Source organism: Oncorhynchus mykiss, chromosome 21, assembly GCF_057628025.1.
Source record: "Oncorhynchus mykiss isolate SJ-2025 chromosome 21, ASM5762802v1, whole genome shotgun sequence".
NCBI lineage: Eukaryota > Metazoa > Chordata > Actinopteri > Salmoniformes > Salmonidae > Oncorhynchus > Oncorhynchus mykiss.
Genome location: NC_143042.1, coordinates 18,142,251 through 18,169,069, shown reverse-complemented (window position 1 = coordinate 18,169,069; position 26,819 = coordinate 18,142,251). Strand labels below are relative to the sequence as shown.

The 26,819-nt window shown below is 44.7% G+C and overlaps 1 protein-coding gene across 4 annotated transcripts; it reads left to right on the top strand.

The window, feature by feature from the left end:
* Positions 1–14,570: 14,570 nt before the first annotated feature.
* LOC110500168 (importin-8) lies at positions 14,571–26,483 on the top strand. Of its 4 annotated transcripts, none has more exons than XM_036957517.2 (25): positions 14,571–14,843; positions 15,787–15,868; positions 16,178–16,334; positions 16,582–16,740; positions 16,964–17,120; positions 17,257–17,346; positions 17,463–17,557; positions 17,692–17,776; positions 17,960–18,094; positions 18,437–18,536; positions 18,701–18,777; positions 18,906–19,022; positions 19,144–19,233; positions 19,891–20,056; positions 20,179–20,339; positions 21,180–21,305; positions 22,132–22,198; positions 22,652–22,777; positions 22,922–23,019; positions 23,102–23,197; positions 23,435–23,655; positions 23,974–24,176; positions 24,928–25,152; positions 25,350–25,495; positions 25,775–26,483. In XM_036957517.2, exons 1-24 carry the CDS (start codon positions 14,760–14,762, stop codon positions 25,481–25,483), a joined length of 3,051 nt encoding a protein of 1,016 aa, XP_036813412.2. In that variant the 5' UTR covers positions 14,571–14,759; the 3' UTR covers positions 25,484–25,495; positions 25,775–26,483. The 4 variants fall into 4 exon arrangements, with proteins under 4 accessions (XP_036813412.2, XP_036813411.2, XP_090071166.1 ...); XM_036957516.2 differs by having other exon boundaries at positions 14,591–14,843; positions 22,132–22,207; XM_090215040.1 differs by having other exon boundaries at positions 14,604–14,843; positions 25,350–25,479.
* The last annotated feature ends 336 nt before the right edge of the window (positions 26,484–26,819 follow it).

Below are 26,819 nucleotides of genomic sequence, written 5' to 3'. Positions count from 1 at the left end.
AGTTGCCTGTGTTAGCACTATATTTAGCTTCACGTTTGTTTTGTTGTTCTTTGTAGTTTGTGTTTCTTCGTCGTCATTAAAGTAACATGTATTCATATCACGCTGCGCCTTGGTCTCCTCCATTCAACAAACGTGACAGAATAACCCACCGTAAAACGACCAAGCAGCGTGATAAGGAGGAACAGCGCTTTGGGGAAGAATGGACCCGGGAGAAGGATGAGTGGGTAACAACCTGAGAGGTGGTCGATCGATCCAGAGAGAGTGCCAGTGCCCGCCTGGGATTCGATTGAACAGTGCGAGGAGGAATACGGGAGAATGGAGGAACGGCGACGATATAAGGGTACACGGCTAGCACGGAAGCCCGAGAGGCAGCCCCAATGTTTTTTTGGGGGGGACACACGAGGAGATTGGCTAAGTCAGGCAGGAGACCTGAGCCAACTCCTCGTGCTTACCGTGGGGAGCGTGTAACTGGTCAGGCACCGTGTTATGCAGAGATGCGCACGGTGTCTCCAGTGCGCATTTCTAGCCTGGTGCGCTATATTCCAGCTCCTCGCATTGGCCGGGCTAGAATGAGCATCCAGCCAGGAAGGAGGGTGCCAGCTCAGCACTCCTGGTCTCCAGTATACCTCCGTGGACCAGGATATCCTGCGCTGGCTCTGCGTACTGTGAGTCTGCACAGCCCTGTGTGTCCTGTGCCAGCAGGGCAAGTATAACCATCCAGCCAGGAAGGGTTGTGTCAGCTCTACACTCCAGACCTCCAGTATGCCTCCACAGCCCAGTACCAGCAGTGCCAACACCACGCACCAGGCTTCCTGTGCCTCTCCAGAGCCCTGTACACCCTGTTCCTCCTTCCCGCACTCGCCCTGAGGTGCGTGTCCCCAGCCCGGCACCACGCACCAGGCCTACAGTGCGCCTTGCCAGTCCAGAGCGTCCGGCAACAGTCTGCAGACTGGAACCTCCGGCGACGGGCCGCAGACCGGAACCTACCACCGCGACGGGTCGCAGACCGGAACCTACCACCGCGACGGGTCGCAGACCGGATTTGCCAGTCTCTCCCTCCAGCCCGGATCCGCCAGAGTCTCCCTCCAATCTCAACCATCAGTCCAGTGGCGTCCTCTAGTCTGTGGTCGGCGGTGAGGGTTCCCGCTCCAGACACATTGTGTGACGAGTCAGAAGTGGAGCGGGTTCCACGTCCCGAGCCAGAACCGCCACCTCGGAGTCATGCCCACCCAGACCCTCCCATATAGGTTTAGATGTGCGGCCGGGAGTCTGCATCTTTGGGGGGGGGGGGTACTGTCACACCCTGACCTTAGTATTCTTTGTTTTCTTTATTGTTTTGGTTAGGTCAGGGTGTGACATGGGTGACGTATATGTTTTTGTACTGTCTATGGGTTTTGTATGTTTATGGGGTTGTTTACCATCTAGGCGTTTATGTATGTCTATGGTTGCCTAGATTGGTTCTCAATTAGAGGCAGCTGTTATTCGTTGTCTCTGATTGGGAACCATATTTAGGCAGCCATCTTCTTTGGGTATTTCGTGGGTTACTGTCTGTGTTAGTTGCCTGTGTCAGCACTATATTTAGCTTCACGTTCGTTTTGTTTTTGTAGTTTGTGTTTCTTTGTCATTAAAGTAACATGTATTCATATCACGCTGCGCCTTGGTCTCCTCCATTCAACGAACGTGACACATGTCAGTTTTGTTTGACTTTTCTTCTGCCTTCAGCCTTACGTTCTGGCAGAGATTCATTTGGGACTTCTCCTTAGATGAGGGGCTGGTTTTGTGGCTGTTGGACTTTTTATTTCACCTTTATTTAACCAGGTAGGCTAGTTGAGAACAAGTTCTCATTTGCAACTGCGACCTGGCCAAGATAAAGCAAAGCAGTTTGACACAGAACAACACAGAGTTACACATGGGATAAACAAACACAGTCAATAACACAATAGAAAAATCTATATACAGTGTGTGCAAATGAGGTAGGATAAGAGAGGTAAGGCAATAAATAGGCCATGGTGGCAAAGTAATTACAATATAGCAATTAAACACGGGAATGGTTGTATGTGCAGATGATGAATGTGCAAGTTGAGATACTGGGGTGCAGAGGCGCACGATAAATACAGTATGGGGATGAGGTAGATTGGATGGGCTATTTACAGATGAGCTATGTACAGGTGCAGTGATCTGTGCAGTGATATGTGAGCTGCTCTGACAGCTGGTACTTAAAACTAGTGAGGGAGGTAAGAGTCTCCAGCTTCAGAGCTTTTTGCAGTTCGTTCCAGTCATTGGCAGCAGAGAACTGGAAGGGGAGGCGGCCAAAGGAAGAATTGGCTTTGGGGGTGACCAGTGAGATATACCTGCTGGAGCGTGTGCTACGGGTGGGTGCTGCTATGGTGACCAGTGAGCTGAGATAAGGCGGGGCTTTACCCAGCTTCCTGAGCCAACGGTCACAGCGGGTCGGACATACGCAACACCGACACAGGCTCTCCTCAGGGATGTGTTTTGTCCCCACTCCTGTACATCTTGTACACTAATAGTTGTACTAGTTCCCATCCTGACAGACACCTCGTTAAGTTCGCTGATGACACTGCCTTGATCAGCCTGTTGCACGATGACGAGGCACACCATGGCACGGTACTAAATGAGTGGTGTGACGAATCACACTTGGTCCTCAATTCCAATAAGACCAAAGAGATGTGCATAGACTTCAGGAAGAGTACAACAAATACCTCTGCAACATCTATCAGAGGTCAGAACAAATATCTGTCTGTCCTCTTGGACAATAAGCTTCAGTGGAGTAAATATACAAACCTGATCTACAAAAAGAGTCAACAGAGACTGTACTTTCTCAAAAAGCTGGCATCTTTTAATGTTAATTGTACTTAATTGTTAATTGCTGACTCTGTTTTACAAATCTTTCATTAAGACTGTTTTAACTTTTTGTATCGTTTGTTGGTTTGGCAATGCCACTGTCAGTCAGAGAAATATGCTGAGAAGGATTATCACCACAGCAAGCAAGGAACTTGGAGTCAAACAGACAGGGCTGGGTGATGTCTTTAAGGTCAGGGCCCTCCGCAAGGCTCACAAAATAAAATTTTTAGACCCAAGCCACCCCCTGTACCCGGACTTTGAACTACTCCCTTCTGGGCGCAGGTATAGGGTACCCCTCAGCAGGAAAAACAGAACTAGACAATAATTTGTGCCAAATGTGATATCCCTCCTAAATAGCTTGTGCTAATGTTCCTATTGACCCAGTAAGGCCAGCAGGCTAGTCTCTTTTTATTGGTATGTAACTGTTATGAACGTTGTCTTGTCAATTTGATTTGTATTTAAATACCACTTTAAACGTGTACATGACACTGCAACAACATTTCCCCACGGGGACAAACGGGGACAATGAAGTCAGTAAAGTAAAAGTAAAGAAAAGATGGCATTTTATCTCAATTGTTAAATGCATTTAAGATGCTGTACAGTTCTACTCAACGACATCTTCTTGAAATGTATAGTCCATGCGGAAACGCAAGTGTATTCGTTTATTTTTCCAAAGGATGTATTGTCACCTCTGCATGGTTTGTCACGTTTGTCAAATTACATCACTCCTTCCATTAGCACCTCAGCCTACAGATTACAGTGAATGTATTGCTGTCTAAGAGTAGTTGGCTATTACGCCGTTAAACTAATGTAACAAGTGTGTAACATCACTAGCATATCCCTTGTACGTTAAAAGTACAATAGCTTTGGTGAACTCTTGCAATACTTAAGAGGAAGTGGTCAAGCGACAGGGACAACTGGTCCCCAAATCTGTCTTCTGCAGCAGATGGCTTTTTAAAATATGTTTTTTGTATGGAGGTCAATGAGAGTGTCAAATTTGGAGTTGTGCCTGTTCACACACGTATCTGCCCTCTCATTGGCTACAATGGTCCCACGTGACCTTGCCGCCTCTCGACTGCCTTCCAATGTTTAAGACATTTCTTTCCATTGTTAGAGCGGCCACTTGAGTATCTGGTTAATATAATGGATCATCAGTGCTTCAATAGACTTTCTTCAAACTTGTGTTGTCTTGTTTCAGTGCATTTATATGGTGTTGAGCACATTACACTGCAGTGTATTTGTAATACTAAATCACATTTTATAGGGTATGAATGACAAGTGACATTAACTGTGTCAGAATACATTTTAATAGTGTACAGAGTACATCTCAAATGCTGGTGGTGTTCCGCTGCTCAGACCTTGATGCATTCCAGACTAAGGAAATGACCTCTAACATCATTTTGGGCAGTTAAATGTAACAAAACTGAAAATGCTATCTGTTTTTTTAACACTATAATTTGTTTACTAGCATGATAGCTGTACTTTTAGTTCATGGTTGACGCAACTTGTTGGCCATTAGCTAATCTGCGTTTCTCAGTGAGTTCAAAGCACACGAATGCATCCAACTGGTATTTACAACTTCACAACTGGTAATTACCGCCTTGCCACTTGGTTTTAAAAATGCTGCATAACACATTGGTCGTGTTCCCCTGCTTAGGTGGTGCGTGCATCAACCAATGATTGAGCGCCACGTCATTGACTGTGCCATCGACTGACAGATTGCTATAACATATGCGTAAAATACCTATCCAGGTATCATGTAATATAAAACACAGCAGAGACATGTCATTGTTGTAAGATCTGGCATGCGTCAGCAACATCTGGGCAGAGGAACATGCCCAAAATGTGGCAAGCTGGCATATAAAATACCTATCCATGCATTGAAAAATCTGCCAGTCGTCAGCAAAGTCTAAGCAGAGTGTGGTAGGAGAATCAGAATTAACTAATGGTTGCATGCCATGTCATCAACTATGCCGTCGGGCACCAGATTGCTGTAACATATGTGGTTAGCTGATATGTAAATGACCTATCTAGGCGTTGTAAGATCTGGCATGCGTCAGCAATGTCTGAGCAGGGGAACAAGGCCAAGTACTGCAGAAAAATCTCACTTACCCCCTTACCCTGTTCCTTATTGGCCACCACACACCTCCATCAAAAACCAATAACAACCACCTGGAAAGAGGCAGGCCATTCCTATAAAAGGTTTCTCACCTGCATTTATTATCCCTCTTTCCACCAACAAAACTAGTTTAACAAAGTCCTACAGATTGTATACTGTAAAATGTAAGTATTGTATTATTGTGCTGGTCAATGTTAAGTATATGCCTATTGTAAATGTATATATTGTTTGTAACAGAACCTCACCTAACAGACACTAGCTCGCCCTCCAACCCAGCCTTGCAAAATTGGCTTGAGCAAGATGAAAAGCTAACCAGCCAGATAAATTAGCCCCTAGCTCTTGGATAACTATTCTCAATATGAAGTGTCCCAGTTCAGCTATTGTTTCCCTGGAGCAGGTCTCCAGGGGCCCCGGACATCGCAGAGGGGCAAGCCTACGGCAAATGGGAAGGCATGGAGATGGCTGCTAAGATCAATGCTATGCTGATGGCCAAGAGGAAAACGGATGGTTCCTCTGCCCCTACCTGATAAGGTGAGCAAGGGTTAATGTAACTTTCTCTTCCTCTGTCCTGGTCCCGAGGAACCACTGCCCAGACTTTTGATCCAGCCCTAAGGGTCAATTATCCATTGAGACTCACTCCAGACTAGATTTTGTTCATACTTGTGTTTGAAAACTGTAATTATTGTCAAGTAAAAAAGTGTACAAAACATTAGGAACACCTTCCTAATATTGAGTTGCACCCCCTTTCGCCCTCAGAACAGCCTCAACTCGTCGAGGCATGGACTACAAGGTGTCAAAAGCATTCCACAAGGATGCTGGCCCATGTTGACTCCAATGCTGGCTGGATGTCCTTTGGATGCTAACCCATTCTTGAGACACACAGGAAACTGCTGAGCGTCAAAAACCCAGCAAGTTGCAGTTCTTCACACACACACAAACCGGTGCTCCTGGCACCAACCATATCCCATTCAAAGGCTCTTAAATATTTTGCCTTGCCCATTCACCCTCTGAATGGCACACATACACAATCCATGTATCAATGCTTAGAAATCCTCCTTTAACCTGTGTCCTACCCTTCATCCACACTGATAGAATCAGTGATCAGTCAGGGATCATAGCTTTCACTTGGTCAGTCTGTCATGGAAAGAACATGTTCCTATGTGTTGTACACTCAGTGTACAGTACGTAGCCAAGTCCCATTGCTGGTGGTAATAGCCGAGGTCAGTTGACACCATGAGGCCCTCACTTATACCACCTCCTATAGTAAAACAGCAAAGTGAACAACCCAGACACACCAGGGTTACTGCTGCTGCTCAAACCCTTCTCTAGGCAGCCAGTCTCTAACGCAGTACTGTTCCTGGGGACTGTACAGGCTTTTGTTCCAGCCCAGTACTAACAAACATGACTCAACCAATCAGGGGCTTTAGTAGCACACTGTCCGGGTGCCTGGTCTCAAACTGTGACAACACTCCCACTCTGTCTGCTGAATTCTTTCTCTCTGCTCTTGTTTTCCTTCAAAGCATGTCGGTGGGTGGAGCCGGGAGTGTCATCAGCTAAATGGGACACACATGGGCTCGGGTGTGTCCTGGGGATAAATTGCACCCCCCCTCCCCATGCATAAACACTGTTGGATTTTGTTTGTTGTGTTGGCAGCTTACAACACCCCTCATTATCACATTGATGCATGCAACCACTCACTTACACACCATTGTTACTTGTTTGTAGTGTCCTTAAGTATAGTTAATAAATATTTTTGTTACTCGATCTCCACGTTGTCTCCATTTTTTGTTAGGAGACGGTTTGTGATGTGGGGGCTCATCTGGGATCTTAAGGTTGGTTCTTAAACATTTTGGTGGATAGTATTTTGTTACATTATGATGGGTTAATGCTAATTGGGATGTGCTTTGGTTGGTATTCACTGCCTAGTCATAAGTGTTTGGTGTAGTGCCTTAGAGACGTAGCAGTGTTTTTGGTTGTCCGGTGATATCCAGGCAACGCACCGTTTTGACTGGTGTGAGTAATTTCTCTGGGAGAAAATGTGGAGTTAGTGATAACTCTGTAGGTGTTTTGTTTGTCTCGTGACAGCTTTTTTGAATTGCGTAGTTTGGTAGGCCTGGTGTCAGTAGGTTATTTTTTTGACTTGCTACTTACTGGTGGATAGGTGGTGGTCTGCGTTGGAGAGTAACGTTGGTTAGTTTCCAGGCCCCTGCCTACGCTGGAAACTCCTGTACCAACAGCAAGTAGAGCATTTCTCTGATCAAATAGCCTAACCTAAAATGGCCCTCAACAACAACAAAAAACGATTTTAAAAAGCGCTGTCATGTTAATTAACTTCTCCTAAAAATACGACGGGTCAAATTAAAATGGACAATCACTGTTGTCCAGGAGTTTTACCCCATTGGCATGATTTAGTGCTTTCAAGTTTGTCTGTACATTTTTTTTTGACAAGCTGATCATAGTGATCATAGATCATAGTAAACACATTGCAAACAGGCTTGCGATAACTCCTGATAAAGTTGGGTAGCTGATATTCAGAGATGACACAGTCAAATTGATTGGTCACAGCAATCAAGACTAATAAAGCCAATGCAAGGACCTGTTTTACAAACTGTAGACCTGCCACATGGGTGTGCATTCATAAAATGACATTGCTGGCTGACATTGTAGGCTACACCCCAGTAAGCAGGAGCCAACATCTTTGTTCGGTCCTTTCCGGACATAGTTTATGTTTTGCAAACTGTATGCTTACCACAGATGGGAATTCATTAAAGGCAACACTCTAGTCGGCACCTCAGTAAGCAAGGACTGGCGCCTTTTGGGAGTCTTTTTTTGTTTGGTGCAGTTCCGGAATGGCATTGACTTCTACATCAATTGAAAATTGGTTTTTGGTACTTCCGGACCAAAGCTGAACCAATCATAGCCTTGATGTCTATAAATGACTTCTTTTCAACTTTCATCAGGCACATTTTTGCTTCTGAATTTCTACATCTGGAAAATACATATTTCCAACGACCCCAGGCTGTGTCACAACCAGCCGTGAGAGTAGCAGCAATGACAAGATCATAATTGGATATCACGAAATTAGGGAGAAAAGGGGGGTAAAAGTGTTTTTTTATATTTAAACACAAAGATTGGGAGCTGTACTGTTAAATTTCAGTGCAGCCTTTCGATATTATTGACCACACCGTGTTGAAAAATACTTGACATTTCAACCTCTGCATTATCATAGATTCAGAACCATCTATTGAATAGATCAGAGGGTTCTCTTTAATGGATGCATCGCTAATGTTAAACATGTAAAGTGTGGTGTGCCCTCTACTCTATTCTATTTTTTACTAATGACCTGCCACAGGCATTAAACAAAGCCTGTATGTCAATGTATGCTGATGATTCAACCCTATACGCTCAGCATCCAGTTAGTGAAATCACTGCAACCCTGAACAAAGAGTGTCACTTTTAGAATGGGTGGCCAGTAATAAACTAGTCTGAAACATCTAAGTGCATTGTATTTGGTACAAATCATTCCCTAAATTCTAGACTCAGCTGAATCTGATCATTAATAATGGTTCTGTTGAGGAGACTAAATTACTTAAACATATTGATTCAATGGTTGTAAAGACAGGGAGAGGTCTGTCGGTGAAAGAGATGCTCTTTTTTGACTCCACAAAGCAAGTCATGCAGGCTCTAACGTAATCTTATCTTGATTATTGCCCAGTTATATGGTCAGGTGCTGTAAAGGACCTAGAAAAACTGTTGCTGGCCCAGAACTGAGGCACATTTTAATCAGTATTATCAGAGGGCTAATATCAATACTATGCATGCCAGTCTCTAGGCTAAAAAGGTAAAGGAGACATTGACTGCATCACTTTTCTTTCAATTGGGAGTGTTAAATTCCCAATTGTTTGCATAGTTAATTTACACTCAGCTCTGACACACACTTACCCCACGAGACATGCCACCAGGGATCTTTTCACAGTCCCCAAATTCAAGAAAACGTACAGTATTATTTAGAGCCATCATTGCAAGGAACTACGTTCCATCTCAGATTGCTCAAGTGGACTGCAAATGTGGATTAAAAAAACACCTCATTGCACAATAGTGCTCCCCTATTTAACCTACATTGTTTTGTGAGTGTATATACTGATATGTAGGCTGTGTGATGTTTTAGATGTATTTACACTGAACATATACATGTAAAGTGTTTGGGTGTCATTTTTCATGAGCTAATAAATATCCCAGAAATGTTCCATATGCACAAGACTTTAAAAAAATGTATATCTCTGTTAGTGAGCGTTTCTCATTTGCCAAGATAATCCACTTGACAGGTGTGGCATGTCAAGAAACTGATTACACAGCATGACGTAATGCCTTTACCATAAATCATTAAACAGGTACACCTGTGTTCACAACTTCAGACCACGTGTATGGGCAAGTGGTTTGCTGATGTCAATGTTGTGTCCCGTGGTCGTAGTGGGATTATGGTATGGCAAGCATAAACTACGGACAACAAACACAATTGCATTTGATCGATTAGAGCGTTAATTCACAGACATACCGTGACGAGTTCCGGAGGCCCCTTCTTCCGCTGCAATCACCTCGCGTTTCATCATGCTAATGCACGGCCACATGTCGCAAGAATCTGCACACAATTCCTGGAAGGTGACAATGTCGCAGTTCTTCCATGGCCTGCATACTCACCAGACAGGTCACTCATTGAGTATGGTACGTACAGGTCGTCTACATTACAACCAGAAACACAATGAGTATATGCCGTATTATGCTAAAGTATAATAGTAACTCCCCCATCACCATTCTATTTTACAGGCATGTATAGAACGGTTCCCCGATGACCACGCTGTCGTCAAAGAAAATGTCTCAATGTTGAAAGATGACTAAACTATCCTAATAAATGTGTTGTGTGAAGGCTACCCATGTTAAATGAAGTGTAGCCTACTTAAAAGTAGGGCTGAGCGTTGACTGGAAGCCCGACGTTAAATTGCATTGAGGTCTACTTCAGGCAGAAACTAGGGTCTGAATCAGGAAAGTTTCCTCTCGAACTGTACAGGCGAGAATATAATGTTGAATAAGGGCTGAGAGAATGTTGCAGGAAATTTCCTGTAAAACAGGGGCAGAGGAAATGTGCAGTTTTTTTTATAGCTCATCTCATGCTGTACTACACATTTTGCGCTTAGAGAATTTAGCATTTTTAAAGCTAAAAACGAGTTGTTGACTGTGATAGAGGCACAGGATTATTTGCCAGGCATTTCACCCTTTTCTCATGCACTCACCGCACACCTCTTCTCTCACGCATTGAAAAGTTTTGTGAGCTCTGTCGCACGCTGGGTATGTACATAGTCAATGGTAGGCTTTGAGGGGGACACCTATGGTAGGTACACCTATAGCTCCTCACTTGGCAGTAGTACTGTGGACTACTTTATCACTGACCTCAACCCGGAGTATCTGAGTTCAGTCAGCCCACTGACACCGCTATCAGATCACAGCAAAATCAGTCTACATGAACAGATCAATACTTAATAATGAGGCATCAAAGCCAGAGGAACTGAATAATATTAAGAAATGCTATAGATGGAAGGAATGTAGTGTGGAAACCTACCAAAAAACTATTAGGCAACAACAAATTCAATCCCTTTAGACAACTTCCTCGACAAAACGTTCCACTGTAATAGTGAAGGTGTAAACTTGGCAGAGAAAATCTAAGCAGTAAATTTGAGCTCTCAGCTTCCCTATGAAATCAAAACATTTTGAACAGAAAACCAAAGAAAATGTACACTGGCAATTAGGTTTTTGAATTCTTCATCAAACCAAGAAAGAAATTGAGAAACCTATCCAACCAAAAACATAAAAGACCCAGAAAACCTTAGTCTGCGCCTTCACTATAGTGAATCACGAAAACAATACAGAAATATACTACGGAAAAAGAAGGAACAGCACATCAGAAATCAGCTCAATGTAATTGAAGAATCCATAGACTAACCACTTCTGGGAAAATTGGAAAACACTAAACAAACACAGCATTATCTATCCAAAAATGGAGATGTATGGGTAAATCTTTTTGGCGCTATAACAAAGGACAAACAGCAAAAACATATACATGATAAAATACAAATCTTAGAATCAACTATTATAGACTACCAGAACCCACTGGATTCTCCAATTACATTGAACTGCGGGAGAAAATACAAACCCTCCAACCCAAAAAGGCCTGTGGTTTTGATGGTATCTTCAATGAAATTATAAAATATACAGACAAATTCCAATTGGCTATACTAAAACTACTTAACATCATGCTTCGCTCTGGCATCTTCCCCAATTATTGAAACCAAGGACTGATCACCCCAATCCACAAAAGTGGAGACTCATTTTGATCCCAATAACTACCGTGGTATATGCATCAACAGCAACCTTGGGAAAATCCTCTGCATTAACAACAGACCCGTACATTTCCTCAGTGAAAACAGTGTACTGAGCAAATGTCGAATTGGCTTTTTACAAATTGACCGTACGACAGACTATGTATTCACCCTAGTTGACAAACAAGCAAAACAAAGGCAAAGTCTTCTCATGCTTTTGTTGATTTCAAAAAAGCCTTTGACTCAAATTAGCATGAGGGTTTGCTATCCAAATTGATATAAAGTGGTGTTGGAGGAAAACCATAAGACATTATAAAATCCATGTACACAAACAAGTGTGCGGTTAAAATTGGCAAAAAACACTAATTTCTTTCCACAGGGCCGTGGGCTAAGACAGGGATGCAGCTTAAGCCCCATCCTCTTCAACATGTATATCAACGAATTGGCAAGAGCACAAGAACAGTCTGCAGCACCCGGCCTCAACCTACTAGAATCTGAAGTCAAATGTCAACTGTTTGCTGATGATCTGGTGCTTCTGTCACCAACCAAGGAGGGCCTACAGCAGCACCTAGATCTTCTGCACAGATTCTGCTAGACCTAGGCCCTGACAGTAAATCTCAGTAAGACAAAAAAATAAGTTCCAAAAATGATAGTCGCCAGGACCACAAAGACAAATTCCATCTAGACATCATTGCCCTCGAGCACACAAAAAACTATACATACCTCGGCCTAAGCATCAGCGCCACAGTAACTTCCACAAAGCTGTGAACGAGCTGAGAGACAAGGCAAGAAGGGCCTTCTAAGCCATCAAAAGGAACATAAAATTTGACATACCAATTAGGATCTGGCTAAAAATACTTGAATCAGTTATAGAGCCTTTTATGGTTGTGAGTTCTGGAGAAGAGTCCCCTAAGCAAGGTGGTCTTGGGGCTCTGTTCACAAACAGACCCCACAGAGCCCCAGGACAACAACTAAATTAGACCCAACCAAATCATGAGAAAACAAAAAGATAAGTACTTGACACATTGGAAAGAATTAACAAAAAAACAGAGCAAACTAGAATGCTATTTGGAGACCGAGAGTACACAGTGGCAGAATACCTGACCACTGTGACGGACCCAAACTTAAGGAAAGCTTTGACTATGTACAGACTCAGTGAGCATAGCCTTGCTATTGAGAAAGGCCACTGTAGGCAGACCTGGCTCTCAAGAGAAGACAGGCTATGTGCACACTGCCCACAAAATGAGGTGGAAACTGAGCTGCACCTAACCTCCTGCCAAATGTATGACCACATTAGAGAGACATATTTCCCTCAGATTACACAGATCCACAAAGAATTCGAAAAAACAAACCCAATTTTGATAAACTCCCATATCTACTGGGTGAAATCCCAGTGTGCCATCACTGCAGCAAGATTTGTGACCTGTTGCAACAAGAAAAGGGCAACCAGTGAATAACAAACACTATTGTAAATACAACCCATATTTGTTTATTTATTTTCCATTTTGTACTTTAACTATTTACACATCGTTAAATTTGAATTGTCTTTTTATTTTGAAACTTCTGTAAGTGTAATGTTAACTGTTCATTTTGATTGTTTATTTCACTTCTGTTTATTATCTAATTCACTTGCTTTATCAATGTTAAATGTTTTCCATGCCAATAAAGCCCTTGAATTGAATAGAATTTAAATTAACATTCAATTCTCTGGCCAAAGCTCTGGTGGACAAACAAATGTGTGCACAAAATTGGAGAGAAATAAGCTTTCTGCATATGGACATTTTCTGCAATCTTATTTCAGCTCATGAAACATAAGACCAACACTACATGTTGCATTTATATTTTTGTTCAGTCTATTTTTGTAGCCATTCATGGGCAGTTTTGAACAAGTCCTACAAATAAGCATTGGATATGAAATGCTGCAGGAATCAAATATAATTTGACATTTTAATATTGTGGACATGCTAGGCAACTCAAACATTTTCTAGAGTAAGATGATGGCAAGGATCTTCAACCAGTAGGCATAAACCTCCTGAATATTGATATTCATTAGATTTCTCTTGAAGTTTTGGTGATTTAGAGAAATTAATTCTTATAACAAGAACATTTTCTAATACCCAGCAATTGGGAAACACAGATCAGGGGTGGCCAACCCTCCTTAAGAGTAAGCAGGATTTTTTCCCCAAAACCTATTTTAAAGTGATAGTTCACCCAAATTATAAAATGTTTGTGTCCTTACCTTGAAACCAGTAAATGGACAAGGAGACCCACTGCCATAAACCATTCAAATGTCCTGGCCAAAAACTTGATGTAGCTGTAACACCCTGCCACTTGTTGCACACAACTTTCCACCTGAGAACAGGGATTAATCCCTGCTTCCAACCTTCCCACAGTTTCTAGCATTGGCCTGTCTCCCTATCTCATTTCATTACTGTCTGAATAGTGTCAAACCACCTAAAAGTGTTTACATTTTTTGGCATACTTTGTATTTCACCCACCAAAAGTGGCAAAGTAGCAAGTTGTCCAATTTTGAGTGTTCATTTAATGTTCAAAGCATTCTGAATACACCTGACCTGTGTTTAAAAATATATATTCCACCATGGTCATAGGCCTAAACCATGTCAAAATTCATAGAATTGCAGGAAATTAGCTTTAAAATAGTAACATTTCCTCCTGTCTAGGGGTTGTGCCAAAGGGGCAATGAAATTCACATAGCAAATCTCACTCCAAGCATTCTTCAAAAGTTGTCAGCTGTGTCCAATGACCAAACGAAGTAGGCAGTGGCATGGTGTATTTAGCCATAGAAGCACAGTGACATGCCTCAATGCTGTCATATTGGTTGGTTATTGGGGGTGTGGTTTTCAGTTGGCTCTTGTGTTAATCTGTTCTGTTATATTTCATCAAATCGGACTAACTCCGTGCACAGCTTGCTATGAATTCTATATGATAGTGTTTGCATGTTTATGTAAAAAGACTAATGGCCTTTTTGAAACACTGACAAGTAAAGAGCAGTTTTCTTGTTGTTGCTAAATCTGATTTGGTGGGCCTGGCTCCCCAGTGGGCCCACCCTTGCCTACGCCTCTGGTTAAGAAACATCACGTCAAATCTAAGGTTACCACAAATGATTGACTGAAGGGACATTTTCAGTCATGACCACTCCAGTTCTTAAGGTGGCAGTAAAGACAAATCTCTGCAATGTCTATACCTATTACAGAGAGAACAAGAAAGAAGGGCTACCGTAAATCGCCACTATTTACATTGCTTTGCGTCCACCGCCTGCTGATTGCCGGTAAAATGGGGCAGGGCTAGGGCAGCTCCATAACGCTTTGCCGAATCTGAAGCAGTTCATGTATGTGATTGTGAAACATAGAAATTAACACTCGATTAGACCTGGATTTTACATTATGGATCCCAATCGGATAATTCAAGCCCTGAAAGGGACGATCGATCCCAACCTCCGGATAGCGGCTGAAAACGAACTCAATCAGGTGGGTGGATGCCCAAAATAACTTTGTTGTTTTTGTTATCCGGTCAGCATGAACCCATTTCCAGAAAGGGTTGTCCGTGTTTATGATTTGGGATCGCAATAAGGCCGTGTTTCGGGATCAATGATTAGTCCTTCTATAACTTATGTTTGCATCTCTCTGTTTATTGTGTAGGACACGAAACAGTAGATTGACATGTAATGTAACTTGCAACACAAACTGTTGCACCGGAGAACAATAGAATTGTGAGGGAGAGTGCGCCCACTGTGCAGCAGTCCGGAGATGGAGCTATTCGTGAAACAATGTAACTAGCAAGTGTCCGATTGGAGTGGAATTGTAGACGTCACGCGCGAGTTGAAACATTGTAACAAATGCAGCAATTTCAGCCAGCGATAGTAAAAGTTTACAATTTCGATGGTTCATTGGATTTGACCGGTGAATTCTAACCGGGACAAATGATTGGTGTGTCTGTATGAAATGCCTGTCAGTCAGTTATTCAACCAAGTGAAATTAGGAGCATTTGCTGGAGACAGAACACTGACAGGGAGAGGAGGGAGATAAAGAAAGAGCGAGGTAAAGAGAAAGAATTCGGTTCAAAATATCCCTCCTTTTTTAATTGTTGTTTGCTGGTTATAACTTTGACAGACCCTGGCTCTTTTTTACAACCTGAAATCTGATAACTGGTCTGGCAAGATTGATGTGAGTGTGTGAGGAGCGAATAGGCTACATGCTTCACCTGCTCTGTGTTTACCTTGTTCTTCAGTTAGAGTGTAAGGAGTCCACCTCCTTACACTCTGCTCGGTCATCATATAATTGTTTTGACCACTGTGCTCACTGTGCGCTGTAGATGTGAAGCTGACACCTGAAGTAGTCAGGTGCTTAACTTTATGTGGTCCGATTTGGGTTGAGCTCATTTTAAAGCAGTGTCTTATTTTGTGTGTTCCAGTCGTACAAGATCATCAACTTCGCCCCCACTCTGCTCCAGATCATTGTGTCTGAACAGGTGGAGTTCCCTGTTCGCCAAGCAGGTAAGAACCTTGCCTCAGAACATGACATAAAGACATGCATCTGGCTGTTTTTAAAACATCACTGGACCAATGCAACAACTATAAACAACACTGATAATAGCCTCACTTTGGGCCGGTGTCCAGGACACAGATTAAGCCTAGTCCTGGGCAAAAGATCACTTTCAATGAAGGTTCTTCATCAAGCATGCTTTTTAGTCCAGGACTAAGCTTAATCTGTGTCCAGGAAACTGGCACATGAATGAATGAATGAATGAATTGTAAGGTAGAATTGTGTCAGTCTTGCCAGTCTGAGTGATCTCTGTTTGCCAGCGGCCATCTACCTAAAGAACATGGTGAGCCAGTACTGGCAGGACCGCGAGCCCTCTCTAGGGGAGGTGGTGTTCCCCTTCAACATCCACGAGAACGACCGCACGCAGATCAGAAACCACATCGTGGAGGCCATCATCCAGTGTCCCGAGTCCATCCGGTGGGTCCTGCTGTCCTAACCTCCTTTACCTCCCTTAACCTACTAACCCTTACCTCTTAGCCTGATACTCAGGGAAGGTGGTGCCCTGCTCCGGTCCTCTGCTCTGCTCTACCTAGAGTCTTTGAAACCGGGTCACTTCATTGGGGACTACAAGTGCCCAATGAAGAGGGATGTGAGGATCGTTTAGTGATGGCATGTTATAGAAAGAATACAATGCTGATGTATGTGTGTGTATTCTCTCTCCCAGGGCCCAGTTGACAGTGTGTTTGCGAGCCATCATAAAGCATGACTTCCCTGGGCGCTGGACGGCCATAGTGGATAAGATCGGCCTGTATCTGCAGTCTCAGAACAGTGGCAGCTGGTACGGCAGCCTCCTGGCCCTCTACCAGCTTGTCAAGACCTACGAGTGAGTCAACCAACCGGCGCTGTTTGTCCCACCTGGGGACCCGTCACTCTCACTAGTGATCAAGTCGTAACGATGCGGTGTTTTGAGCCACCATTTTCAGTCCTAGTTTAGTAGTTCTAGTGTATAAGCTGAGTGATATAAATGATTATTTCATTTACATTTTTCAGTCATTACACCCAGCCTGTTGTCGATGATATCACGTGCGTGTGTGTGTGTGTGTCAGGTATAAGAAGGCGGAGGAGAGGGATCCGCTGCTAGCAGCCATGCAGATCTTCCTGCCCCGTATACAGCAGCTCGTCACCCAGCTACTGCCTGACTGCACCATCTTCTCTGTCCTCATACAGAAACAGATCCTCAAGATCTTCCACGCTCTCGTACAGGTGAGAGAAAAGACTGTGTGTGTGTGTGTGTGACTGACTGACTGTGCGTGCAAGTGTCTGTGACTGACTGCATGTGGCATGCGTGTGCAATTGTGCGTGATACTAATACCAGTGTCTCTCTATTCTGCTCCTGCAGTACTCCCTGCCTCTCCAGCTGATTAATAACACAGTCATTACCCAGTGGATGGAGCTCCTCAGAGCTGTTATGGACAGAGATGTCCCCCCAGTAAGGTTTATTTCTTCATCCTTTATTGTGTAGACCTGCCAGCCTTCTGCGAATTCTTCGACCTACGTTTTTTTATTGAAAGGGAGTGGCGAACCTCTGTTGTGTGTGGTTGCTAGGAGACGTTGGAAGTGGATGAGGATGACCGTCCTGACTTGGTGTGGTGGAAGAGTAAGAAGTGGGCCCTACACATCATCACCAGACTGTTCGAGAGGTGAGGGGACACGGGAGATGTATTTGTGTGTTGATGAATTTGGATGTATGTTGATGTGAATATGTTTGTTTGTTTGTTTGTGGATCGTAGCCTTTTTTTCAGTCTAACCATGTTGTTCTATACTTGTGTGGCAGGTACGGAAGCCCAGGCAACGTGACAAAGGAGTACTTTGAGTTTGCAGACTTTTTCTTGAAGACGTACGCTGTAGGGATCCAACAGGTAAGAGTTTGTAACATTCTAAATATGACATCCCGCTTGAATGTATAGATGTCTGTTAGTCCACATCTACCAATGGTGGGTGGGTGGGTGTGTGTGTGTGTGTGGTGTGAGCAGCAGTAGTCTTCTGTTTAGTCTGACCCCGTACGATCTGGTGTGACCTCGTCTCTGGGTGGTCTCCTTCAGGTCCTGTTGAAGGTGCTGGACCAACACCGACAGAAGCAGTATGTCACGCCTCACGTCCTCCAGAAGTCTCTTAACTACCTGAACCAGGGCCTGTCTCACTCCCTCACCTGGAAACACATGAAGCCACACATGCAGGCGGGTCAGACAGACACCACTACACCTGTACCTCTGTGACACGCTAATAATAATGGATTTGATTTATATTTAGGTCTTTTCCATCACAAATGTGAAATTACACATTGTTATACCGGTGGTATGTCTGTGACATTACAATTTTGGATTGAGTTACAGTATGTGGCAGGTGATGATCAAAGTTAAATTTGTCTAATCTTTATGTCAGCATTTATATCTTCTGTTTTATATACTTAGTAATTGAGCTAATCAGAATACTGCTATGCTTCTGAAAACGATGTTACAATTCCATTCCACTTTTAGTAGTTAACCTGAGTGTGTGTGTGTGTACTGTGCGTTCCACAGACCATCAGCCAAGAGGTGATCTTCCCTCTAATGTGTTACAAAGACGAGGATGAGAAACTGTGGCAGGAGGATCCATACGAGTACATCCGCATGAAGTTCAGTGAGTACACACGTTCTATAACTCAATCAGTTAGTAGTTTTGGAGGTAATGGGACATTGAATGGTCAGTATACATAATGACATGTTAGGTTGAAAATGTATGGCTTCCACAGAATAGAGATAAGGTAAATTGTGATCTTGGCTGCGTTTCATTCTCTGTTCCAGATGTGTATGATGACCATGCCCTCCCTGCCACCGCCGCCCAGAGCCTCCTGTGTAAAGCAGCCCGCAAGAGGAAGGAGGTGAGTGGAGAACCACACAAGAACCAAACAAAAACTACCCAACAGTCCTAAATAGATTACTTTCCTCATTTCCTTTCCTTAACTGAGTCTTCTCTGAAATGACTTGCACCCCCCCCCCCCCCCCCTAGGTTCTTCCCCAGATGATGGAGTTCTGCCACCAGATCATGATGGAGCCCTCTGCTGACCCCCGCAGGAAGGATGGGGCGCTGCACGTCATCGGCTCACTGGCCGAACTCCTACTGAAGGTCAGCAAGTGTGGCTGTCTCTGTACTTTCCCCTCTTGTTTTATGGCCTGTTTTATGGCCTGTTTAGTCTATCTGTGACTGAGTCCTCTGTTCCTGTTGTCTTCCTGTTGTCGTCCTGTAGAAGAGGGTGTACAGGGAGCAGATGGAGCTGATGTTACAGAATTACGTTTTCCCTCTACTCAACTCCCCTCTGGGATACCTCCGGGCCAGGGTGAGACACACACGCATGCGTGCGCTTTCACTCCAGGGCCCCTCTAACCCAACCCTTCACATGGAGCTGAGAATGGGTGTGTAAGAACATGTAGGGCGGCAGGTAGCCTAGTGGTTAGAGCGTTGGACTAGTAACTGAAAGGTTGCAAGATCGAATCTCTGAGCTGACAAGGTAAAAATCTGTCGTTCTGCCCCTGAACAAGGCAGTTAACCCACTGTTCCTAGGCCGTCATTGAAAATAAAAATTTGTTCTTAACTGACTTGCCTAGTTAAATGAAGGTAAAATAGAAGTGTGTGTGTTATTGTGTGTGAGCAGTTCTTCGATCTTTAAAATGGCTCCTTCCCTCTTTATACCTACAGTCCTGTTGGGTGCTACATTCCATACAGTCCATCCATGTGAGTCAGAATGGTCTGTCAGTCCTGTTTTATATGGATTAAACATCCCCCTCCCTGTGTTTCTTTACCCTCCTCACCCCTGCTATTTTACTTACTGGCCCTCTTCAGGCTGGTGATCGTGTTGGGAAGCACCACTGCACATTTTGGTGACTGGAAGTGGACGGTGCTGATTTGTACATAATGTGGATCGGCTCCACACTGATAGCGATGCCCATCCGTGTGGTATATAGATCAGTGATTGTGACCCTGTGTTTGTCTTCAGTCGTGCTGGGTGCTGCATTCGTTCAGCCCGCTGCGTTTCCATAACGAGTTGGTCCTGAGGAATGCGGTGGAGCTGGTCAAACAGGGCCTGGTAGCAGACAAGGAGATGCCCGTCAAGGTGGAGGCTGCTATCGCCTTGCAGACACTGGTCAGCAACCAGGAGCAAGGTCTGGGGTTCACACACACGCACGGACGTGCACACATGCATACACAAATGCACAAGCGTCGCTAGCACAGACACACACACACACACACACGCACTCTGAACCCTCTCTCTCCCTCTCTTTAGCTAAGGTCTACATCAGGCCCTACATCCGGCCTGTCATGCAGGAGCTGCTCCACGTCATCAAGGAGACGGAGAACGATGACCTCACTAATGTCATTCAGAAGATGATCTGCGAGTACAACCAGGAAGTGGCTGTCATCGCCGTCGACATGACCCAGAACCTGGTACGCCCCCTACGCCTCCACTGGCATGCTCTACTGTTTAACAGGATCTCTGTGTGTGTGTGAAAGAGTCTTAGTATACATACAATCTTCACCAGTATGATTCTACATAAAGAGTGAGAAGTAAGAGTGCATCTAACCTCGCTCTGTGTCTCTCTGTGTCTCTCTGTGTCTGTCTGTCTCTCTGTGTCTGTCTGTCTCTCTGTGTCTGTCTGTCTCTGTGTCTGTCTGTCTCTCTGTCTCTCTGTCTGTCTGTGTCTCTGTCTGTCTGTGTCTCTGTCTGTCTGTCTCTCTGTGTCTCTGTCTGTCTGTCTCTCTGTGTCTCTGTCTGTCTGTCTCTCTGTGTCTCTGTCTGTCTGTCTCTCTGTGTCTCTGTCTGTCTGTCTCTCTGTGTCTCTGTCTGTCTGTCTGTCGCTCTGTGTCTGTCGCTCTGTGTCTGTCTCTGTGTGTGTGTGTAAAGGCGCCCGCATGCTTCCTATCTGAAACAGTTTGTGCATATATTATGACAACATTTTGTGACGTTTTTGTTTGATTGGTCTTCGGCTAGGGTTGTTTTTTGGCTGTTCGTGAACACTTTTCTCTCGAGGCAAGCCGAATTCGGTAGCGAAGAAATACTGCACCAAACATCTTAGTTAGATGTAAAATTGCATGACTAAGATCTCCTAAGCATGATTTTTTTTTTGTTTAATTCAGACTATTTTGGCTACGGCGTCTCAAGATGGACAAACAGTACTATTGTCGCTTCCCCCCCCTCGTTTTTTCAAGCGAAGGTCTTTTTAAGCGAGCACAGCCAAACCGAAACACGCGAAAGCCTTAACACCCCCTGCATATGTGTGTCTCCAGGCTGAGATCTTCACCAAGGTGCTACAGAGTGAAGAGTATGAGGAGAATGAAGACAAGACGGTGATGGCTCTGGGGATCCTCAGCACCATAGACACCATACTCACTGTTATGGAGGACCACAAGGAGGTGAGACAAACTGTATACTCACGCATTCTACAGATATACACACACACACACGCTCACCCTATTCCAAATCGAGTCCTCTGAAGCTCCAGTTGAATGTGTGATGATTGGTGATTGATTTGCTCCCTCTCCCCTGCTTTGTGTGAACACACAGTGTTATTGAACATCCTGTATGTCAGACTAGGGCTGTGACGGTCATGGAATTTAGGATGACAGTAATTGGCCAGCCAAATGACTGTGCTCTCTGTAATAACCGTTTTCCCTCTCCGCTCCTGACCACATGTGCCTCCATAGAAATAGAATGAATAGAACGGGCGTCCCCATTCAAGTCAATGATGGTATGATGGGTGTACTGGCGGCCATTGCGAGTGTACCCATAGAAGTAAAAACAGGAAGTGTACCCATCAATATGTGCCGTGATTTGTTGATTCAACTCCACTGACATTACAGAAATACATTCCATTGCATGAGCCACACCAGTTAACATCATTTGAATGAACAGTGTACATTTCATAACGTTGTTATGAGTCCATGTTAACGCAGAAACACTCAACCGTACGATTGCCCTGCCGCTCTGTCTTCAGTCAGCTGTTCGTGCCACATTTTACGCTTATGACTGTTATTTTATCCATAACCGTCGGTTATATGGTAATTGTGCCCTCCCTATGTCAGACCGATATTAGCCTGGGATCAATAGATCTTTGACCTTTTGATATCTCTCTTTCTCTTTCTGCCTGTATCTTTCCTCTCTCACCCTCTTGACTGCCTCTCGTTCTTTCGTTATCGTGTTCTCTCTCTTCCCCTCTCTCCATCTCCCTCTCTCTCTCAGATCACTCAGCAGTTGGAGGGCATCTGTTTACAGGTGATAGGCCTGGTGCTGCAGAAGCCCATCATAGGTATGGCAGGTGTGTGTGCTCACGTCACTGTCTGTTTTTGTGTGTACACACATACTCATTTGTTTGCGTTGTGTGTCTATTCTTCTGTGTGACCTTTTGTGGGTGTGTGTGTGTGTGTGCTTTTCACACACATTACACAATAACCATATTAATCTCACTTCCCTGTTCCATTGAGCTGTTCCCCGTCTTGTATAACACCTTGTCCATTTCCGTCGCACAATGAGCACGGTCTAATTATCAAAAGGTGCTTCCCAGATAACCAAGCACCGTGTGTGTGTGTGTAAGGAGAGAATACAGCTCTATGTTAATGAATGGGTTATGTGATAACTTGTATAATGTTAGTTTCCTTCAGGAAGAGTGGGGGGGGGGGGGGTCACTGTGGAAGATTGTTTATCTCTCAAAGGGAAACATCAATTCGATGATCTGTTTCCTCCTCTTCTCTCTCCCCTCCAGAGTTCTACGAGGAGATTCTGTCCCTGGGGTTTGGGCTGACCTGCCAGACCATCTCCCCTCAGATGTGGCAGCTACTGGCGGTGCTCTACGAGGTCTTCCAGCACGACTGCTTTGACTACTTCACGGGTAGAGTACTGAGTCACTGAGTGAGAATATTGGGCTTACACTCCTGTCTCGGTGAACATTGAATATCACAGTGAATGTGATGTTGAATAGCATGATGGTGATACTGGCTAAACATGCTGATGATCACGGTCTGTTCTCTTTCAGATATGATGCCTCTTTTGCACAACTACGTTACCGTGGATACAGACACGCTCCTGTCCAACCCCAAATATTTAGAGGTCATATACAACATGTGCAAAAAGGTGAGTGTGAGCATATGTGTGTGTGTGTTCAGGTAGAGTTTGATGAAGTGTCCCATGTTGAGCTTTGACTCCTGTACTGTAGGTGCTGACCAGTGATGCAGGTGAGGATGCAGAGTGTCACGCTGCTAAGCTGCTAGAGGTCATCGTCCTCCAGTGTCGGGGGAGGGGCATCGACCAGGTGAGAGGGACCGCGAAGGCTTCTGGGTAGTATTTAAGGGTAGAAGTGGTCCCAGTTCAGCCCAAATCAGTTTGCACGGTCTTTCCTTTTCATACCCTCAATCTCCCGTTGGGAGGGATGATTGCTATCAATATTGAATTGATTCTTCTCTCTCACCCGCATGTGATTTGGCACAGTTGTATCTCTTGTTTGCTCTCTCACTCGCTCTCTCTCTCACTCTCTCCCCCCTTCCTCCAGTGTATCCCGTTGTTTGTGGAGGTTGTGTTGGAGCGGCTAACCAGAGGTGTGAAGTCCAGTGAGCTGAGGACCATGTGTCTGCAGGTGGCCATCGCTGCTCTCTACTACAACCCAGCCCTGCTCATCCACACGCTGGACAACATGCACTTCCCCCACACCCCACAGCCCATCACCGCTCACTTCATCAACCAGTGGATGAATGACACTGAGTTCTTCCTGGGGTAAGTGTATAAACTAAGCCATACGCCCTACATCCTACATCCTACGCCCTATACACTACCCACTATAAAGTGCACAGTGGATAAACAACGTGTCCTAAACCATGGTCCCTAAATACTACTAGACCCATACTGTTACGGTCCACTTCATCAACTATATTGTTAGTTATCACTGAGTCACACTGTGTTCTTCCTATAGCAGTGTAAAAACATAAGGGACATGCAATACTTATACCTACTACAGTACACTGTACATGATTAATTCACCACCTACCTGGAGTTCATTGTCTCTCTCCCTCTCTCCACTCCTCTCTCTCCCAGGCTCCATGACCGTAAGATGTGTATCATCGGACTGAGTGTTCTGATGGAGCTACCCTCCAGGCCAGTGGTGGTAGACGGGATAGCGGCTCAGATTGTCCCCAGCGTCCTGCTCCTCTTCCTGGGGCTCAAACACCTTTACTCCTCCCGCCTCAACAAGCCAGATCTTCTGGCCTGTACTGGGGTACCGGAGGAAGACCAGAACGGTGAGAGGAGGAAAACGGGTGACAGAGGAGGAGAGGAGACAGAACAAATGAGAGGGGAATGGAGAGAGCAGGCAAGAGAGGAGGAGAGAAAAGGAAAGGAGAGATGCTAATACTGTTGAATCAAACCCGCTTCTTGGAAGCCATTGGGTAGGGCCAGGGATAATGTCAATGGTAGAAGATTAAGACACTACTAACACTAGCTATGGATGTGGTGGGAATCAGTCCTCAGCTGTTCATGTGTGTTGCTTTACACATCTATGGCCAGGTTTCAACACCTATGGACCTCTCTTTCTCTCTCTCTCTCTCTCTCGCTTGACTTCTCACTCTGCCTTCAGGTCATATTAGTTGCACTACATTTCCCTACATACCGCAGGGCAGCTGTGCTGGCATTCCTCAGTCAAGTGTGAAGAACCTGTTCCAGAATATTCAGAGTGCTTCTGGGGGTTGTAGTGTTGTTGTGCAGTCAGACACAAAGGTAGTAGATGAGACTAGCTCAGAGGGAATGACTTTGAGTGTTCCATTTAGTCTCCATATTCGCTCCATTTGAGTTGATTTACCTTCTGGGAATATAGGTGTGTTATTGGGAACAGCAGGGTACAGGGGAGGTTAGGATGAAGTCAATTGTTATGTATGTTAGCTAAGCAGCTGTTACTGTAATTTGGCATATTTAAAATAGCATTAAGAAGAATTGTGCATTTAAAAAAAGTTTATTCATTCTGTTTGTCTGTCTGCGTGTGTATTGCGTCCACAGAGGAGATCCCTAGTGATGAGGACGAGGTGAATGAGAACTGTAACGCCATGATGCAACAGCAGACCTGCACACGAGTAGGCCACGAGGACGATGAGGAGGAGGAGGATGATGAAGACTACTGGGATGAAGAAGGGCTGGAGGGGACACCCCTGGAGGAGTACAACACGCCTCTGGAATATGACAATGGAGAGGACGAGTACCAGTTCTTCACCGCTGCCCTACTCAGTAAGTGGTTACACATCTACACACACCGACTCGCACACAAATGCACACACACACACACACACACACACACACACACACACACAGGAAAAACAAATATGCATGCATACATGTACGAGCGCGCACACACACACACACACACACACACACACACACACACAGAGGCATCTAACCCTTACTCTATCCTGTGTGTACTGTAGGGGTCCAGAACACTGACCAGCCTTGGTACCAGTCTCTGACCACGCCCCTCAGTGATGACCAGAAGAAACAGCTGCAGGAGATCTACAGCCTGTCCCAGCAGAGGAGGAGCACCGCTGCCAAGGGCCAATGGTGAGGCAGAAGAGAGGTACGGGGGACCAATGGGGAGAGAGGACAGGGGGCGAATGGGGAGAGAGGACGGGGGGGGCGAAGGGCTAATTGGGAAAGAGGGGAGAGCGCCAATGGGCAGGAGAGAGAGGACAGGAGGCCAAGGGCCAATGGGTTGGGAGATGGTGAGGCTGAAGAATAAGGATGCAGGGTGTAAAATACAACAACAGTAAAAGGTTGTTGATTTAAACATGTATTTTGTCAAGCATGCTGTATTTTCCAGTACGTTGAGTCCTAACACTGTGTCATGTTGTTTCAGAGCTGTAAGAGACATGGCTGGAGGCCTGGATGGAAGGAGGAGTAGCAGCAGAGTTCTGGCCTGATCTGAAGTGGATTTAAAACACACCAATAACTGTTTCAGACCAGATCTATCTAGACTTTACTGATCCCACCAAGACCAGGCCATCTAGAACCGAAACTGAACTCGGTGGAGACCCACCAGAGACCATAACACCAGGACTTTACACTACACACTTTACGATTCATATCTCAGACCGTAATTGGACCACACCCACCCCAGAGAGAGAGAGAGAGAGTGTGTGTGAGATTGATGTCCTGCTCTGTATCACTGACCAGCGAATTCATCTTCTAGTGCAGTACAGTCCTTGGGTCTGTGATTCTGTAACTGTGTGAATGTAAGTATTGTACACAAAATCTCTGTTTCTCTATAGCCTGACATTTGTTTGGTCTCGAGAGGACTGGGCAGGTGTCCTTGGTTGCCATGGCATCAATCAGAACCATGTGTCAGTTAGTCTGAACCAAAGCTGTGGTTCTAATGGACGGACAGACAGGCATGTTGGGGTGAAGGGTTAGAGGTCAGTGACCTTTAACCCACGGGGGGGGTTCCTTTCACACTGATGAATTGTAATAGGGGGCAAGATGCTGGGAGGAGAGTGTTTGTTTGTCTTTGTTTTATATAACTGTTTTCATTTAACTTAAGAAAATCATAAATGTTCATGTAACATCTAGCCCTGTGCCTTTTCCTGTTATGTTACTATAGTGTGTGTGTGTGTGTGTGTGGGGGGGGGGGGATAAAGATTTTATATTGATTTCACATAGAGGATATTGCGGCAGCTGAAACGTTCCGTCTTTGTACGTCTCTTCCTGCTCTGTTGAATCAATACTAGGTCAGAGTTCACTGCTGCGATCAACCCTCATTTATAAAACATCCAGCTCAGTAGCACACAGATGGATTGAACAACTACTGTAACATCATGTAGGTGAACAGTATCAGCAGGAGTAAATATGTTTTCATAACATCATTTACAGGCTTCTCTCAGGGCCCATGTTCAAATACTTCCAAA

Excerpts from the sequence above, each read along its gene's own strand:
- LOC110500168 (XM_036957516.2), top strand. The coding sequence starts at position 14,760 with ATGGATCCCAATCGGATAATTCAAGCCCTGAAAGGGACGATCGATCCC. Across the intron at positions 16,741-16,963 it reads CAGCTTGTCAAGACCTACGA|GTATAAGAAGGCGGAGGAGA; the intron begins GTGAGTCAACCA and ends TGTGTGTGTCAG. Across the intron at positions 17,558-17,691 it reads ATCACCAGACTGTTCGAGAG|GTACGGAAGCCCAGGCAACG; the intron begins GTGAGGGGACAC and ends CTTGTGTGGCAG.